The sequence below is a fragment of the Crocuta crocuta genome, unplaced genomic scaffold (genome assembly GCF_008692635.1).
Source record: "Crocuta crocuta isolate KB4526 unplaced genomic scaffold, BGI_CrCroc_1.0 scaffold322, whole genome shotgun sequence".
In the NCBI taxonomy this organism is placed as follows: domain Eukaryota; kingdom Metazoa; phylum Chordata; class Mammalia; order Carnivora; family Hyaenidae; genus Crocuta; species Crocuta crocuta.
The window spans coordinates 1,903,648-1,920,988 of NW_027532592.1; the positions used below are offsets into that span (position 1 = coordinate 1,903,648).

Consider the following 17,341-nt stretch of genomic DNA (forward strand, 5'->3'; position numbering starts at 1 on the left):
TTTTTTTTTTTTTTTTTTTTTTGGTAAGTTTATTTATTTATTTTGAGGGAGAGAGCTTGCACTCAAGTAGGGGAGGGGCAGGGAGAGAGAGAATCCCAAGCAGGCTGTGCACTGTCAGCACAGAGCCTGACTTGAGGCTCGATCCCGCAAACCGTGATCATGACCTGAGCTGAAATCAGGCTTAACCCACTGAGCCACCCAGACGCCCCTCTTATGGTCTGCTTCTTATGTAAAAAAAAAAATGTTTGCGTGTGTACCCCTGCCATGTTTTTTATTTACCTGTAAATGATATTCCTTATTACTGTACCAATATATATGTTAAAGACATGTACAAAAATAGACTAGAAAAGGATTCATTTATTCAACAAATATTTATTGCACACAAACTGCACTAGTGAAGGTCCCTGGGACATAATGGAGAACTAAACTACAAATCCTTCGTGAGGGAGACAGAAAGTAGGGTTCTCAGTAGGTAATGAAAGTGCGGTGAAGAAAAATAAGGCAGGGTAAGGAGATAAACTGTTAGTCAGATGGGTGGTCAGGGAAGACCTCCGTGATAACTGACATTGGTGTAGAGACCTGAATGAAGTGAGGGGGTTAAGCTATGGGAGCATTTGAGAAGAATGTTCCAGAGGAAAAGCAGGTACAAAGGTCCTGAGGTGAGTGTGCGTTTGGCAAGATTGAGGAATGTGAGGGAGGGCAGTGGGGCCCCAAGCAGGGCCAAGGTGGGAAGTTAGGTTGGAGAGGAACCCGCCAATTAGGCCAGAGGGTCTGACGGGCAAGGTCAGGGTTTGAATTTTCTTCAGTGTGGCAGAGTCTGAATGGTTGAAAGCAGTAGCAGCTCCTAAGAAGAAGAGGTGGTAGGGGGCCGATGGGTGGGGGGTCCCAGCAAGTGGAGCACAGCATGTGGTAAGTGGGTGGGATCCGAGGGTACTCTCGCTACGTGAGGGGGACACCCTTGGCCTGTGCAGCAGGGGGATGTTGGGGACATTTACGGACCTAAAGAAGCCATCACAGTTGGCAAAACCTTTGAAAACTAAGCATCTAGAAGGCGCATGATAATGTTTTCAGTGAAAGCAGGAAGGTTTTCTGATTATCAGTTAAACTGTAGTTAAGTTGTTTGTTTAGATGAATCTCACTCCCGACTAGGTTGGATTCCGTGCTCTGTGGCTCCCGTCACTCTCTTAGACATGCCCTTGGGCAGCCTCCTTGCCCTGCCCAGCCCAGAATTCTGGAAAAATCCAAACTCAGTTATGCCAGCCCTGCTTGCTCGACCTGAACAGGAACCCGTGTTATCTAGTAATCCAGTACCTCCGAGTGTCTGAAGACACCCTTGCTGACGGTCCTACTTTAAGTATGTGGTCACACACCTCATGTGCAGCCTCTGTGCCTTAGAATCCGTGCCCCATCGCCCCAGACTGCCCTCTCCCCCGACGCAGCAGTTTTACAGCTTCTCTCCTCACCTTTGAAGCCTCCCGTCCCTCTTTCCTCACTCTGATGATTTCATTTCCTTTCCTTTTCTTCACCGTCACGAGGCTCCCNCCCCCCCTGCCTCATGGGTGCAGGATTTGGGGACCTTCTGTTTACCATTCCACGCGTTTCTGTGTGTTTCTTTTTTAATTTTTTAAGTTTATTTATTTTGAGACAGACAGAGATAGTGTGAGTAGGGGAGGGTCAGAGAGAGGGAGAGAGAGAGAATCACAAGCAGGCTCCACACTGTCAGTGCAGAGCCCGATGTGGGGCTTGAACCCACGAAACTGCAAGATCATGACCGGAGCTGAACCCGAGAGTCAGACGCTTAACTGACTGAGCCACCCAGGTGCCCCGCGCATGTTCACTATCCCATTTTCCCCCTTGGCTGTACTCTTTCTGTCCACACAGAAATAGGTGATGATGTCTCTTATTTTAAAAAGGACACCTGTCCAAAGACTCCATTTTTCTGGGCCCCCTTGTTAGCAAAACTTGAAAGAGTTCCCTCTCCTTGCTCTCTCCTCTTCCTCGGCTCCTGCTCTCCCCTCCCCCCCCAGCCACTCTTGCCAGGCTCCCGTAGGCCACACTGCTTCAGTGACATCTCTCTGCTCTCGCTCTCAGGCGTTTGTCCCCACCCCTCACGTCCTCCCTCCTCTCTGCATTGGGCTTCTGGCCCTTTCCTCATTTTCCGTCTGCCGACCAGCTCTGCCGCCTTCCCCTCTGTGGGATCTTTTCATCTTCCTCTAAGCACCTGAGGCCTCAGAGCTCGAGCCTTGCAAACTGTTCTGTTTACACTCTCGAAGCCAGCTTTCAAAAAATTAATGTTGTAATAAAAGATACATAACAAAAAGTACCATTGTAACCATTTATAGGTGTACAGTTGAATGGCATGAAGTACAATGACAGCGCTGCGTAACCATTACCGTCTTTTCTCCAAAACTTTTCATCATCCCAAACGGAAACTCTGACTAGGTCAGGTTTTTTTTAGTTTATTTATTTTGAGAGAGTGAGAGAGAGAGCACACATGGGCAAGGACAGGGGAGGGGTGGAGGGGGAGAGAGAGAGTCACAAGCAGGCTCCAACATTGAGGTCTATCCCATGACCTTGGGATCATGACCTGAGCTGAAATCAAGAGCGAGTTGCTTAACTGACTGAGCCACCCCGGTGCCCCCAGTTTTTGTTTTGTGCATGTGTTTTGTGGTTTTTTTTTTTTTTTTTAAGAGAGGTCTTTGGTGTGTCCTAACTTTCCTGTATTGGGCCAGTATTTTATAACAGTGTAGTGCAGATCAGGTTAGTGAGTTGAGGCTCAGCAGTAAGAAGAAAAAAATCAGGTAGCCTAGAACAGGGAACCAGTGAATGACACATAATATGGATAAGTCCTGGCTCATGAGACTTCTGTTTCCGTTAGATACATTTGTGTAGGAGCTGCTTTGTGAAGTGAATTTCTTAGCATGGCTTGTGGTCAGGAAGGTTTCAAAAGCCATGGCTTTAGGGGCGCCCGGGTGGCTCAATTGGTTAACCGTTGGACTTCAGCTCAGGTCATGATCTCACAGTTCGTGGGTTCGAGCTCCGTGTCNGCTGACGATGCCTACGTTCCTTCGGGACTGTAGACACAGCCACCTTCTTGATGTTTCCACCTGGAAGGCTCGTGTGGTCGTCTCAAGGTTTTGTCCCCTAAACACCCGCTCTCCTTCCTAGGCTCCACTTGGATTGTTATTTTCACTTTGCCTGTTTCTTTCAAGTTTCATAACTTTGAATTCAACACGTTTCAGAACTTGTTCCTTTGCAGATATTTTTTAAGCCCATGTGTCCATTTTGTGAAGGTTTATTTAGTTAAAACCCAAGTGACAGCTGTAAAACCACTTAGGCACGTGTAAACAGGCGTGGGGCTGAAACACACTGAACATGAAAGAACAGGGGGTCCCGTGGCCCCCGTTGCTCGGCAGCTCCCCCACGCTACCCTCAGGATACCTTCCATGTCTCCCATTCAACGCGGGACCCAGGAAACCGGCCAGAGTCACTTCGTGTACTGACTGCTAATAAAACTGCATTTATTTCTTCGTGCTTCCTATGGAAATTAGCACGAATGAGCAGACTGGTACCTCCATAACTGAGGGGATGGTTCTGTGGCCCCAGAGGTCAGCGTGGCTGCTGGGGGGCCACGGGTGTAGACGGTGGAGCCCCAAGAGCAGGATTGTGGTTGCAACCCATAGCGCACCGGCTTCCCTAGGGAGAACTGTCTCCTCCGAGATCAAGGGTTACTACTGCGTGTCCAGTTGTAGAAAACCCCCAAAACGTACTAATCTAGGGGTGTTAGCACAGAGGTCTGCTCCTCAGTTGTGCTGGAGTGCAGCGTGAGGAATGGGGGGCCATGGCAAAGGGGGGAGGGCACGCTCTTTCCAGAAGGAGCTGCCATTATTTAAAAAAACCCCTTAATGCTTTACTGCAGCTCGCTAGTACTTATAGAGGACTCGAGCGGCAGACCGCCTGCGGCTCGCTAGCTGCGCAGGGGCAGTGACCCCACGGCCGGGAGGCTGAGGCTGGAGCCAGCCTGGCAGCCACGAGCAGGGAGGGTGAAGAAATAGCGTGTTTAGGAAACTACATGGGGCGCGCCTGGGTGGCTCAGTCGGTTAAGTGTCTGACCGGCTCACGTCATGATCATACGGTTTGTGGGTTTGAGCCCCACGTCGGGCTCTGTGCTGACAGCTAGCTCAGACCCTGGAGCCTGTTTCAGATTCTGTATCTCCCTCTCTCTCTGCCCCTCCCCTGCTCACATTGTCTCTCTCTCTCAGAAATTAAAATTAAAAAAAATTTTTTTTTAATTAAAAAAAAAACAAAAACGACACAGAGTTTAGAGCTTCTGGAACATGGAGATTAAGGGACTGTGCCATGCCCTGAGGCTTGAGCACTTTCCGTGACATGCCAAGAAGTCTGGACCTTATGCTGTAGGAATAGAGGCATTGCAGAACTAGCGAATGATCTGTGTGTGGGGGTGTGACGGAGCACGTGTGTCCTCAGATTTTTATTTTAGGATAACAGTTTGGTGTTTCTTTGGCAATGGGGTAAGTTTGGCTGCAGCAAAACTAGTCACTGTCTGCAGTCAACTGGATGACAGGTGGCAAGGGTGTGAACTCAGACTTGGAGGGGTAGAGGGGAAGCTTGGTAACTTCCAGGGTAGATGGAGTCAAAGACAGCGGCTGGGTCTCTCACTCAAGGATGTGGGCGATCGTGACAGACAAGGACACTTACCACGTGCTCCTGCTAAGCTGTTTGTGTTGTCCTATTTCATCCTAACTACAGCCCCGGGACATGGGTGCTGTGACTATTCATCTTTTTTGATGAAGAAATCGAGGCTTAGAAGGTGAAGTAACTTGCCCAAGTTCGCCCAGCTAGTGGGCTCAGAGCCAGGACTTAAGTCAGGCTCGACCTTAAAGCTCTGGACACCCGTGCTGGTCAGCCGTTTGCACGGTTCTGTCTCCTCAGGGTCCCTAGTGGCCCCAGGTCAGGACAGGAATGGTGAGTAGGGCCCCGGCGGGCTGAGCCACCGCTGACACTCTAATCGCTAGGCCTTAGTCACCTGTGTTTCGGAGTAGTGGAGGGAAACAGGTTTCGTAAGAAAGATGATAAATTTGATTTTGGTTATGTTGAAACTGAGATGTCTGCTCAGTATTCTCTTTTTTTTCTTTTTAATGTTTTATTTATTTATTTTGAGAGAGACAGTGTGAGCAGAGGAGAGGCAGAGAGAGGGGCAGAGAGAAAAAATTCCAGGCAGGCTCCGTGCTGCCAGTGCAGAGCCCAATTCGGGGCTTGAACTTACGATCCATAAGATCATGACCTGAGCCAACATCAAGAGTTCTATGCTCAACCGACTAAGCCACGCTGGCGCCCTGCTTCCCCAGAGTATTCTTGAATAAAGATAGGAAATACATATCATATAGCAGAGTTGTTACTATCTTTTTAAATAAGCAAGGAAATCAGGGTGAAGACAAAATAGGGGAGGGAAAATGAAGCCAAAGTAAAATTAGTTTTATGCACAAATCATGCCCCATGTCCTGTGCTCCTGCTGGTCCTGAACTTTCTAACAGAAACCAAAGACACGGAAGCATCTGCTAGCAGTTCTGGAGACAGAGGTTGAATGTCATCAGGATACCTGCTGTAGTTGACATCAGGAGAGTAGGAATTTTCCAGGGAGATTCGGCAGTCCTGGTGTGCACAAGAATCACCCACAAGGAGTGTTCCTGGGGTCGATCTCCAGAGACTCTGACTTGGGGAGCCTCTGGCGTAGGATGGGGTAACCAGCATACTGAACAAGTCATCTAGGTGATTTTAACGCAGGTGGACTCCTGGCCAACTTAAGAAACTTTGGGAGAAAATAAACAAGAGAAAACCCCCAAAAAGTCTTTAAATGAGTTTCAAAGAGGATGTGTTTAGATCTTAAGTATTAACCCAAGATGAAAAAGAGCTTTGGGGCACCGGGGGGACTCAGTCAGTTAAGCACCTGACTCTTGATCTCAGCTCACGTCATGATCTCAGGGTCGTGAGTTCAAGCCCCAACTTGGGCATGATTTCTTTCATTTTAATCTCTATTTCTATTTTATGTTTGTTTTAATTTTTTTAAATGTTTATATTTGAGAGAGAGAGACAGTGCACGAGCAGGGGAGGGGCAAAGAGACAGACACAGAATCTGAAGCAGGCTCCAGCCTCTGAGCTGTCAATACAGAGCCTGACGCGGGGCTCGAACTCACGAGCAGTGAGATCATGACCTGAGCTGAAATCAGGCGCTTAACCAACTGAACCACCCAGGCGCCCTATTTTATGTATGTTTAGAGTATATGCCGGTCGAGCAGCCTGTGTAAATGATCTGTGAGTAAATTCATATAGCTTGGAGGTGATGGATTCAAGGTGTGAACTTGCATCTGGTCGCTTTGAAAGCCCTTACTTGTCCCATGTACCACGTTGCCTCAGAAGCTAAGTGCTTTAGGGGCGCCTGGGTGGCTTAGTCGGTTAAGCGTCGGACTTTTGCTTAGGTCATGATCTCGCGGTTCGTGGGTTCGAGCCCCGTGTCGGGCTCTGTGCTGACTGCCAGCTCAGAGCCTGGAGCCTGTTTTAGTCTGTGACTCGCTCTCTCTCTCTGACCCTCCCCTGCTCAGGCTGTCTCTCTCTCTCTCTCCTAGAAATAAATTAAAAAACATTAAAAAAAAAAGAAGCTAAGTGCTTTAGTAATTTTACATGGTTAATGCCAGAGGAGGGACTAGAACTGAAACAGACATCCCAGTCCAGTAATTCCAATGTCATTTGCTGTTCTTCTTTTTTTTTTTTTTTTTAAGGTTTAGAAAGAGTAGAGCATGAGTTGGGTAGGGGCAGAGAGAGGGGGAGACACAGAATCTGAAGCAGGCTCCAGGCTCTGAGCTGTCAACACAGAGCCCACCGCGGGGCTTGAACTCATGGACCACAAGATCATGACCTGAGCCTAAGTCGGACGCTTAACCGATTGAGGCACCCAGGCGCCCTATCATTTGCTATTAAGAAGGGGAAGGGGATGTGGAGGTAATGCTTAGGGAGTCAGGTAGTGAGGATAGCATGTTTGACCTACTTGAAAAGATCAATCCTTACATCTGCCCTGTCTTTTCCTTTAAGTGTTCCTTTACTTGTTTCTGAAAGGCTAGAATTAAAAAACAATATTCTTTTGCTTCTAGGAATGAGAAAAGGGAAAAATTTGCTGTGCATCTTTTTAAATGGGACCAACTCTGATGTATTAGTTATTATACATTAACAGTTTTGTTTTGGGGGCACCCAGGTGGTTCAGTCGGTTAGGCGGCCAAACTCTTTAATTTCGGCACAGGTCACAATCTCCTGGTTTGTGAGTTTGAGCCCCGTGTCAGGCCCTGCACTCACTGTGTGGAGCCTGCTTCAGATCCTCTGTCTCCCTCTTCCTAGCCCTCTCCCACTCACGCTCTTTCTCAAAAAGAAAGAAACATTAAAGAAATTGAAAAAAATTTTTTAAAAATTTTGCTTTGATTCCTTGAGTTTGAGCAGCCTATAATTTGGGTGATCCAAAATCATGTAAGGTCAGAATATGTACTGTGTCCAAGGTTAAACTTACCCCCCTAAACCTTCTCCACTTCCTGTTTTTCTTTATTTTGGCTGATTTACCAGTCAACCCCATGCCCATTGCTCCCCATGTCCGATTCATCAGCAGGCCCAGTCGTTTCTGCGTCTTTAATGATCTCATGCTTAGTGCATCCTCTCCACAACCCCCCTCCCCACGAGCTGAGCCCTTCGTCGTCCTCACCAGCCAGGGGCTTTGTTTCCCAGGACAGCACACGGACTGGTGCACCTCCTCTGTTAACCTTACACCACTGTCCTACTTCAGATGCCCCAGGAGGGCCAAGTGACCCAGGAAAGATGGGGTTCTGGCTTGTTAGCGGGGTGCTGGTCCTTGTGGATCGGGCCGTTGTGTTTCTTCCCAGCCCGTCCCGTCACTCCCTCTCTGCCCTGTGCCTCACGTGTCCTTCCTCACACCTTTGCACATGCTTTTTCCTTTATCTGGATTTTTCTTTTTTCTGCCAAATCCTTGTTCTTCAGAATGCTTGCAAATAAACCACTTATTCTAGAAAACTTCCCATTTTGTTTCCAGTCAGAGGTAAGTGCTGTTTCCCTGCTTCCATCGCTCCTTCCTTGGGAGCTGTCACAGTACAGTCACGTGATTTTCTGTTTATCTTTCAGCTACTTTATTAATATTTGATTCTTTTTTATGATTTTAATATTTTTAAACTTTATTTCAAGCAGGAAGAGAGAAAGAGGGCGAGTGAGTGTGCAGGGGAGGGATAGAAAGGGAGAGAGAGAGAATCCGCATTGTGAGCACAGAGCCTGATGTGGGGCTCAGACTCCCCAACCATGAGACCATGACCTGAGCTGAAATCACGGGTCGGACAGTTAACCGTCTGAGCCACCCTGGTGCCCCTTAATATTTCAGTCTTGATAACCAAGACTACTTGCAAAAGACAGTGGCATTTCATTCATTTAACCTAACTGAGTATGAGTTAACTGCTGGTTTCCTTTATCCCTCCCCTCAGTATCGATTTTATGGAGAACCCGTAGTGAAAGCATGTATTGAAAATGGAACGAGCTGTATTGACATCTGCGGAGAACCTCAGGTACGTCGAATGGAGAGGAGGAAATGGAATTAGCAACCCAACTTCCTGTTAGCGTGGAAAATATTCAGTGCCATTTTGCAGACCTCTTTTAGACTTGATGCCCCCACCAGACAGATGGTGTTCCGTGCATGGCACAAAGGAGAGCCTGATGGGAAGGTCTCTTCCATTTTCCTGAATTTTTTTCTTCCTCACCACCTCACTCATTTCAGGTCTTTGGTAGGTAGGCTGTGCTGAATTTTATAGCTACGGCAAGCGCGAATGGAATTAATTGCAGTGGTGCGCCATGCACAGATTCTTAGAATCGCACTTCTGTAACTTTTTCGTAATGCTGTCCCTTTTTGTAAACAGACACCTTTACAGCATTGAAGAAAAGTAAGCGTGAAGTCCTCTCAACCTGAAAGTGTTAGGTGTTCACACTGAGTGCTTACCACCCCGGCACTGTGCTGATTAAGCATTCTATGCGATCTGAATTTTCAGCCTTCCTGTACAGTAGATGTCGTCTTTCCTGTTTTGTGAACAAGGAAGTCGAAGCTTAGGAAGGTTAAGTCATGTGGCTCAAAGTCGTGCAACTAGGAAGTACGAGAACCAGGACTTGAGGTTTGCCCTATTGCAGGCATGCTAGTGAGCAGCAAGCTCCACACCTTCTTTAACTGTCACCTCGTGGCCCTGTAGTCTCTGCGGGTCACCATCACCAGTGTGGCAGTATCGTAACGTGTCGGCAGATACTGGGAAAGTGTAAATTACCAAAACTGACCGCAGAAGACAGAGGGGTGCCTGGCTGGCCCAGTCCCTGGAGCACGCTACTCTTGATCTCGGGGTTGTGAGTTCAAGCCCCACACTGGGTGTAGAGATTAGTTAAAAATCTTTTTTTTTTTTTAAAAAAAGAAGAGATAGAAAACATGAATGAAGCAAAAAAAAATAATTCCAATCTTTTTTTCCCTTATGTTTATTTGTTTTTGAGAGAGACAGAGATAGAGACAGAGCATGAGTTGGGGAGGGGCAGAGAGAGAGGGAGACACAGAATCCGGAGCAGGCTCCAGGCTCCGAGCTGTCAGCAGAGAGCCCAAGGTGGGGCTCAAACCCTCAAACTGTGAGATCATGATCTGAGCCGAAGTTGGACACTTAACCAACTGAGCCACCCAGGTGCCCCTGAAGTAATTCCTATCTTATTTAAGAACAGAACTCCCAGAGCAAAGAAAAGGTTGATAAATTTCTAAAGTATCTTATAAATTACAATAAAAGTGATATCAAAACTTAATAAAGATCCGGAATATATAAAGAACTCTTATAAGGCAATAATACAAATTCAAATAACCCAGTTAAAAATAGGCAGAGGGATGAGTAGAGACAAGAGTTCTTACTGTGTAGAAGAATTCCAAATAATTTATGTAGCCACCCCACCATGAGGCAGGGAGCATGACCCCCCTGCTTACCTGTGGGCTGCACTGAGTCCCTCCCTCCCGAAGAGAATGGTATGGGAGGGAGGGGGAAGAAGAGAATAACCTGGCGAAACCTGACGGCCACCACCTCAGCCAGGTGTTTGGGGTCAACATCAACACTGATAAATCACATTGGTACTTGGTACCCTTGATAGAATGTCGTGAAGTGACCCTTTACCCCTATGGTCTTCCTCCCCAAACCCGGAACCCCTGTCTAGTCTTGAGAAAAGCTCCTGTAGAGGGGCAGTCTACAAAATACCTGATCAGAAGGCCTCAAAACTGTCAAGGTCCTCAGAAAGAAGGAGACTGAGAAATTGTCACAGCCAGGGGAGCCTTAGGAGACGTGACCACTAAACGCAAGGCAGAGTCCTGGCAGAGAAAAAGGAAGGAAATCTGGAGAAAGGACGGACTGTAGCTAATGATAGTGTTACCATTATTGCTTCACTAATTGTAACAAATGTGAAGGTCAAAGGTATATCGATGGGGGAAACTGGGTGAGGTGCGTGGGAACTCCTACTCACATTTTCTGCAGATCTGACACTGTTCTAAAAGTAATCGTTAAACACGGGCAGAGGATTTGAACAGACATTATTTTCTTCCATCCCTCCTTCCCTCCACTTGCTTTACTCTAACTATATATATATATGTATATATATATATATGCATGGATACATGTCCGTAATCGTGTCCATCCGAGGAATAGGTTTGGGTTAAGCTTTCTTGCTTTTTTGTATTTTTTTCTATATTTAATTTTTCATAGATGTTACTCTGACGCTTAAAAGTCACTTTGACAAAATTGGTAGTGTCGTTAAGTCAGCTCAGCCTGTGTCCTGCACTGCTTGGCATATGGTAGGTATACAGTAAATACTTGCTGAATAAGTGAAAAACATTGTGGCAGTTAGTATTTCACTGTAAAGCCATACAAGTTAGCGTTTTCAAAATGCAATTGCTTTGAGAGGAGAGGGCAAGATGGCAGAGAAGTAAGGAGCTCCATACTTGCACTCGCGCCCATACNTGTCTTTTAAGGTCTCTCATTTAATACTGATTTAAATATTTCTGTATAGCTCTGATTCAGGTTTTTGTTCCGCATTTTTTAGTTTCTGGAACTAATGTATTGGAAGTATCATGAGAAAGCTGCAGAAAAGGGGGCTTATATCATTGGAAGCAGTGGCTTTGATTCCATTCCAGCAGACCTGGGAGTTATATATACCAAAAGCAAGATGAACGGTAATTAATATATGCTAAAAACAAGATGAATGGTAATTATCAATAAAGAAGCAATAAGTGAATTTACAGTAGAAAGTCTTCATGTTCGTAAGTATGGAAGAGAAACAGAACTATCAGTGGGTAATGTTAAAACACATGCTTTGTTTTTAATATAGCTATAATTGTTATAAAATGTGATGGGGTGCCTGGGGGCCCCAGTCGGCTAAGCATCTGACTCTTGATCTCAGCTTAGGTCTTGGTCCCAGGTTGTGGGTTCAGGCCCTTTTTTGGGCCTTGTGCTAGGCATGAAGCCTACAAAAAAAAAATGCTACTGACCCTATTTTTTGAGATGTGGTTAGTACTGTGCGTGTTCTAGTGAGGAATTATCAGTTGTCTCAATTTAGTTATGGTTAGAGCTGTCCATTTCTGGAAAAAGAATTTCTGACAGCCATTGTAAATTCAAACTTGCTTGGTTTAGGAATTAACACATTTAAGAATATAATTTATATAGCTATTATAATTGAAGGCTTAAAAATTTTATAATCAACAAAGCTAAGAAGCATTGAACAAATATTTTCACTTCTATTTCACGCCATTTGTAAAAGGAAACAATAAGTTAAGAATGGAAAAAATCATGCTCATTGGGCAGCACATCATACTGAGATTGGAACAACATGGAGGAATGAGCCTGTGCCTGAGGAGGGATGACACACAGCTACGCGAAGCGTTCTATGTATTTGAGACAACAGGTGTTGGCGAGGATGTGGAGAAAAAGGAACCCTGTGCACTGTTGGTGGGAAAGCAAACTGGTGCAGCCGCTGTGGGACATAGCAGGGAGGTGCCTCAAAAAGTTAAAAATAGAGGAGCGCCTGGTTGGCTTAGTCGGTTAAGCGTCCGACTTTCGCTTAGGTCATGATCTTGCCGTTCGTGGGTTCGAGCCCCGCATCGGGCTCTGTGCTGACTGCCAGCTCAGAGCCTGGAGCCTATTTCAGAGTCTGTATCTCCCTCTCTCTCTGACCCTCCCCTGCTCACGCTCTCTCTTTCTCTCTCCTAGAAATAAATTTAAAAAAAAAAACAAGTACACACTAGGAATTTACCCAAATGGTACAAGACACCAACCAGTTCAGAGGGATGCCTGCGCCCTCTGTTTATTGCCGCACGAGTTACAGCAGCCAAGATAGGGAAGCAGCCGCATGTCCGCTGATGGATAGATGGATGAAGATGTGTGCACACACCCACATAGATAGATATGGATATATGTGTGTATATACACACGTGCACACACTGGAATATTACTCGGTCATAAAAAATAATGAAATCTTGCCGTTTGCAACAACATGGATGAAGCTAGAGAGTATAATGCTAAGTGAAGTAAGTCAGTCAGAGAAAGACAAATACTATATGATTTCACTCATGTGGAATTTATGAAACAAAACAAACAAGCAAAGAGGGAAAAAAGAGGCAAACCAAGAAACGGACTCTATTTTTTTTAATGTTTATTTATTTTTGAGAGAGAGCGCGAGTGGAGGAGGAGCAGAGCGGGAGACACAGAATCTAAAGTAGGTTCCAGACTCTGAGCTGTCAGCACGGAGCTTGACAGGGGGTCAAACCCATGGACCACGAGATCATGACCTGAGCTCAAGTCGGACATTTAACTGACTGAGCCTTCCAGGTGCCCCGAAATAGACTCTTAACTATAGAGAACACACTGATTGGTCACCAGAGGGGAGGTGGTGGGGAGTGGAGTAAATAGGTGATGGGGATTAAGGAATGCACTTGTGATGAGCATTGGGTGATTACCATAAAAATCTAAAAAAAAAAAAAAAAAGGAAATGAATGGTAGCAATAGATACACAATTAAAAAAAAATTGCAGAGTTACTAAACTTCCAGAGTTGATGAAAAATGCCCGCTCTACTCCACTGAGAAAATGAACAAAGTTCTTGGCCTTAACAGCTCTTGAAAAGCTTTTTGATGCAAATAATACTAATTTAGAATTAAAAACCCTTTATTTTATTAAAAAAGGGGGAAAAGTAAATACTATGGTAAAACAATGAAAGTTACTAATGTCATGCTTATTTTAAAAGGGTCCATGTAGAAAATGGCACAAAACAGGTAACTCCAGTGTCCTAGGAACCGTTCCAGAGCTTAAACGGATGGAAAGTGTATCCGTTTATATTAAAAAGTTATCGTAGCTCTGAAACCGAAGCCCCAGACAGATAACACTTAAAAGGATAGCACCGAATAAGGCTCCAAAGCAGTCTTGCTTGGTGAAATTAGTAGTAAAAAAAAATGCTAAATAAAATTTTAATAAATATTCAATGGCATTTTAAGAGAATAATATATCGAGACCAAGGTATATTCAGAAGTTATGTAATCACCACATCAGAATATCAAAGATGAAAAGCTGTATGACCATCTCAGTAAATCATTTGAAAATTCTTCCCATTTGATGATTCAGAGTTTTAGGAATTTAGGAATAGAATATTTTATTCACATAATAAATGTCAGAAGGCAATAGCCAATATCATACTCAGTGACAAAGCACTAGAACTATTCCCAAAAAAAAAGAACATGAATTGAACATCTTTAAAGCATTCAGTCTTGCAGTCATGAACTTGGGTCTCCATTGATCAAAAATACTTTTAAATCTGTAAATTTTAGACATTTTGTTCATGATAGTTTTACATATCTCTTACTAAGGTTGTTTTTAAATATTTAGTAGTTTCCGTTATTTGGAATAGTTCTTTTTTTTTCTTTTAAGAGAAAAATATTACCTCATGCCTTCTTTAAAAACTTTGTTTTCCTGATCTCACAGTTTGTGGGTTTGAGCCCCATGTCAGGCTCTATGCTGCCAGCTCAGAGCCTGGAGCCTGCTTCAGATTCTGTGGCTCCCTCTCTCTCTGCTCCTCCCCCATTCATGTTCTGTCTCTCTCTATCTCTTAAAAATAAATGTTAAAAAAGATTTTTTTAAACTTTGTTTTCAGGTACCAAAACCTAAGAGTCAGTGTTTTAACAAGTGCCCCAGCTGATTGATTGATACAAGTGGGCCACACTTTATTGCATGCTCCCTTCGGTGGTCCATGTTCTTTCTATGGACAGGCTAGATCACAGAGCTGTAAATCCCAACTGCGTTCTCTTAGCAACCCACAGAGTCCTCTCAGTGACTTGTATGCAATGATCTGGTGGTCCCCTGGCGATATTTATATGGCTGTAGTCTCACCACTGTGGATGACGTGGTTATTCATTATCTTTCTGTGTCAGCTTTCTAGGGCCCCATAATTTAGTCCTACCTAGGAATTAAAACGAGGAACACTGTCCTCTTAAGAAATTGATATATATTTTTTTTAAGTTTAAAGAGAGCACGTGTGCGCACAGGAGGAATAGAAAGGGGCGGGGGAGAGCCTAGGCAGGCTCCACACTATCAGCACAGAGCCCAATGTGGGATCTCAACTCATGAACCATGAGATCGTGACTGAGTCAAAATCAAGAGTCAGACACTTAACCGACTAAGCCACCCAGGCACCCCTTGATATATTTCATATGACCAGATTTTGAAAATTCGTGCATTATGTTTTTCTTTTGTCTTACTGCTCGTGATCAATTATGTAACCACTATGCCCATACATTAGTCCCAATGGTCACTGCTTTGGTTTTCTATTATTATGTATACTTATTTTTATTTCATTTTAACAGCCTTACTTTAAGTATTTTAGAAGCCATCACACAGGTCATTTTGATAGGTTTTCTGTGCATTCGTTGTAAATCACTACAGCTAAGCCTCTTGAAATTAGTCGTACTGGAGAGGAGAGTTCATCCCACAGATGCAGTTTTGAGAACTGTGTCCTCATGGCCTTCCATACTGAGTGAGCCTTGTTGAAAGAGGTTTTTAGTGTTTTCAGTCTGAATACCAGGAACGATGTTATTAGTACCAGCGCTTAGAGCTTATTCTAAACGATTCTTTGTGACAGCCTACCTGGCTTCGGTTGCTTCTAAAGTCTCTTCCAATAACACAACAGAACTGTCACCAGTATCGATTTTCTGACTGTATCAGCTACAGCTACAGGCTTGGTAAATGCGGTCCCCAAAGGGACAGGAATAGTTTATTACCGTATGTCTTGGTTACATAGATCTTACTCGGTTTTATGTTTGCTCTTCTACTCTTTTAGGTATGCTGACGGCTGTGGAAAGTTTCCTGACTATACATTCCGGACCTGAGGTTAGTTTTTCTGTTTGTCAGGTGATTTTTTTAAAGTTAATATTAAAAATATTTTGGAAATAAGTTACATTAAAAAAGAACATTTTAGGGGCACCTGGGTGGCTTAGTCGGTTAAGCATCTGACTTCGGCTCAGGCCGTGATCTCGCAGTTCATGGGTTCGAGTCCTGCATCAGGCTCTGTGCTGACAGTTCAGAGCCTGGAGCCTGTTTTGGATTCTGTGTCTCCCTCTCTCTCTGCCCCTCTCCTACTCACGCTCTGTCTCAAAAATAAACATTTTTTAAAAATTTTGGAAATGATACATGCCTCCTGAAAAATATTTAAGACTAATATCCTATGCATGTGTAATATATGAAAGTTCCTATGTTTAATTTTAAAAAGTAAATGATAGATTACTGGGAATTACTTAGACTTAAGATAGAATTTTGTTAAAAACAACTGCTTAGCCCATTGTATTAGAATGAGATACCAGCATCCCAACACTGAATTATCTATTGTCCTTGTGCAATAAATGTTGTCAGCCAACGTGATTGTCACCTTAGTGTCAGCACACTCCTGTTATCTGCCTCACTTGGAGTGAGGTGCTATTGTGGCCGTAAAAAAATATATATGGTGTAATTACTGAATTTATAGTTTATTTGGGAACCTAAGACAGTTGTGTTTCTGAGAGGACCATGCTTTTTGATAGTACTTTTATTGCCAGTAGTGTCTGACCCAATCCTAGGTCTTCACCTGAGGCTTCATAAGTATTGCTGTCTTTAAAACACATTCATTCAACAAACACTCAGTAGTTGTGCACATGTATACAGTAATGCAAGGTGGTGTGACACATAAATGAGTCCAATGCAAACCTGTCCTTCAAGACAAAATAATTCAGCTTGGCAGGAGATGGAAACTAAAGGGATGAGATGAAATACTATTGGATTCTGAGGATGGAGAGTACATCTAGCTGGGGGGCCAGAGATAAGACCTGTTATTTATGTTTTTATATTTTATATATATTTTTAATGTTTAAGCTTATTTATTTATCTTGAGAGAGAGAGAGACCGCGTGAGCAGGAGAGAGGCAGAGAGAGAGAGAGGATCCCAAGCAGGCTCCACACTGTCAGTGCAGAGCCTGATGGAAGGCTCGACCTCATGAACTGTGAGATCATGACCTGAGCCGAAACCAAGAGTCAGACGCTTAACTGACTGAGCCACTCAGGGGCCCCCAGAGGTCAGAACTGTCAGAGGCTGTGGGACTGACGCTCAGAGGCGGATGCTGTGGAGATGGGACCCGGGAGAGGGAACCGTAGGCGCAGGAGGTGGGTGTGGGATGGGAGGGAGTCAGGTGGGAGGGCTGGCTGTAGTCGTCTGGATCGTGGGTTCAGAAGAATAAACACAAAGAATTATAGAAACATAACTAAAATTCGTGGGGAAAGGGGCACCTGGGTGGCTCAGTTGGTTAAGCATCTGACTGCAGGTCAGGTCATGATCTCGTGGTTCATGGGCTTGAGCCCCGCATCGGGCTCTGTGCTGACAGCTCGGAGCCTGGAGCCTGCTTCCTATTCTTTGTCTCCCTCTCTTGCTGCCCCTCCCCGCCTCAAGCTCTGTCTCTCTCTGTCTCAAAAATAAATAAACATTAAAAAAATAATAATAAAATTTGCAGGTAAAGAGCATGCCCACTAGTGTCTCAGAATAAAGGGAGGGGATGGTGGGCCTGGGGAACTGGGAAGGCCTCCCAGAGGCCTTGCTGAGTTTAGCCTTGAAGAGCAAACACCATGTGGAAGGTCAGAGGCAGGGACCTGAACTAGGCCTCAGGAACAAGCATGGAGGACATGCTTAGAGCTGTGGGGAGCATGCTCAGCCCGGTTTT

At 44.7% G+C, this 17,341-nt stretch overlaps 1 protein-coding gene across 3 annotated transcripts in view; it reads left to right on the forward strand.

The window, feature by feature from the left end:
* The window catches only part of SCCPDH (saccharopine dehydrogenase (putative)), a 38,314-nt gene that overhangs the window by 655 nt on the left and 20,318 nt on the right, over positions 1–17,341 (forward strand). For all 3 annotated transcript variants that reach the window (XM_077779895.1, XM_077779896.1, XM_077779898.1), the window contains exons 2-4: positions 8,547–8,627; positions 11,164–11,293; positions 15,440–15,489. In XM_077779895.1, the coding sequence (XP_077636021.1) occupies positions 8,547–8,627; positions 11,164–11,293; positions 15,440–15,489 (261 nt within the window). The remainder of the gene's footprint in view (positions 1–8,546; positions 8,628–11,163; positions 11,294–15,439; positions 15,490–17,341) is intronic.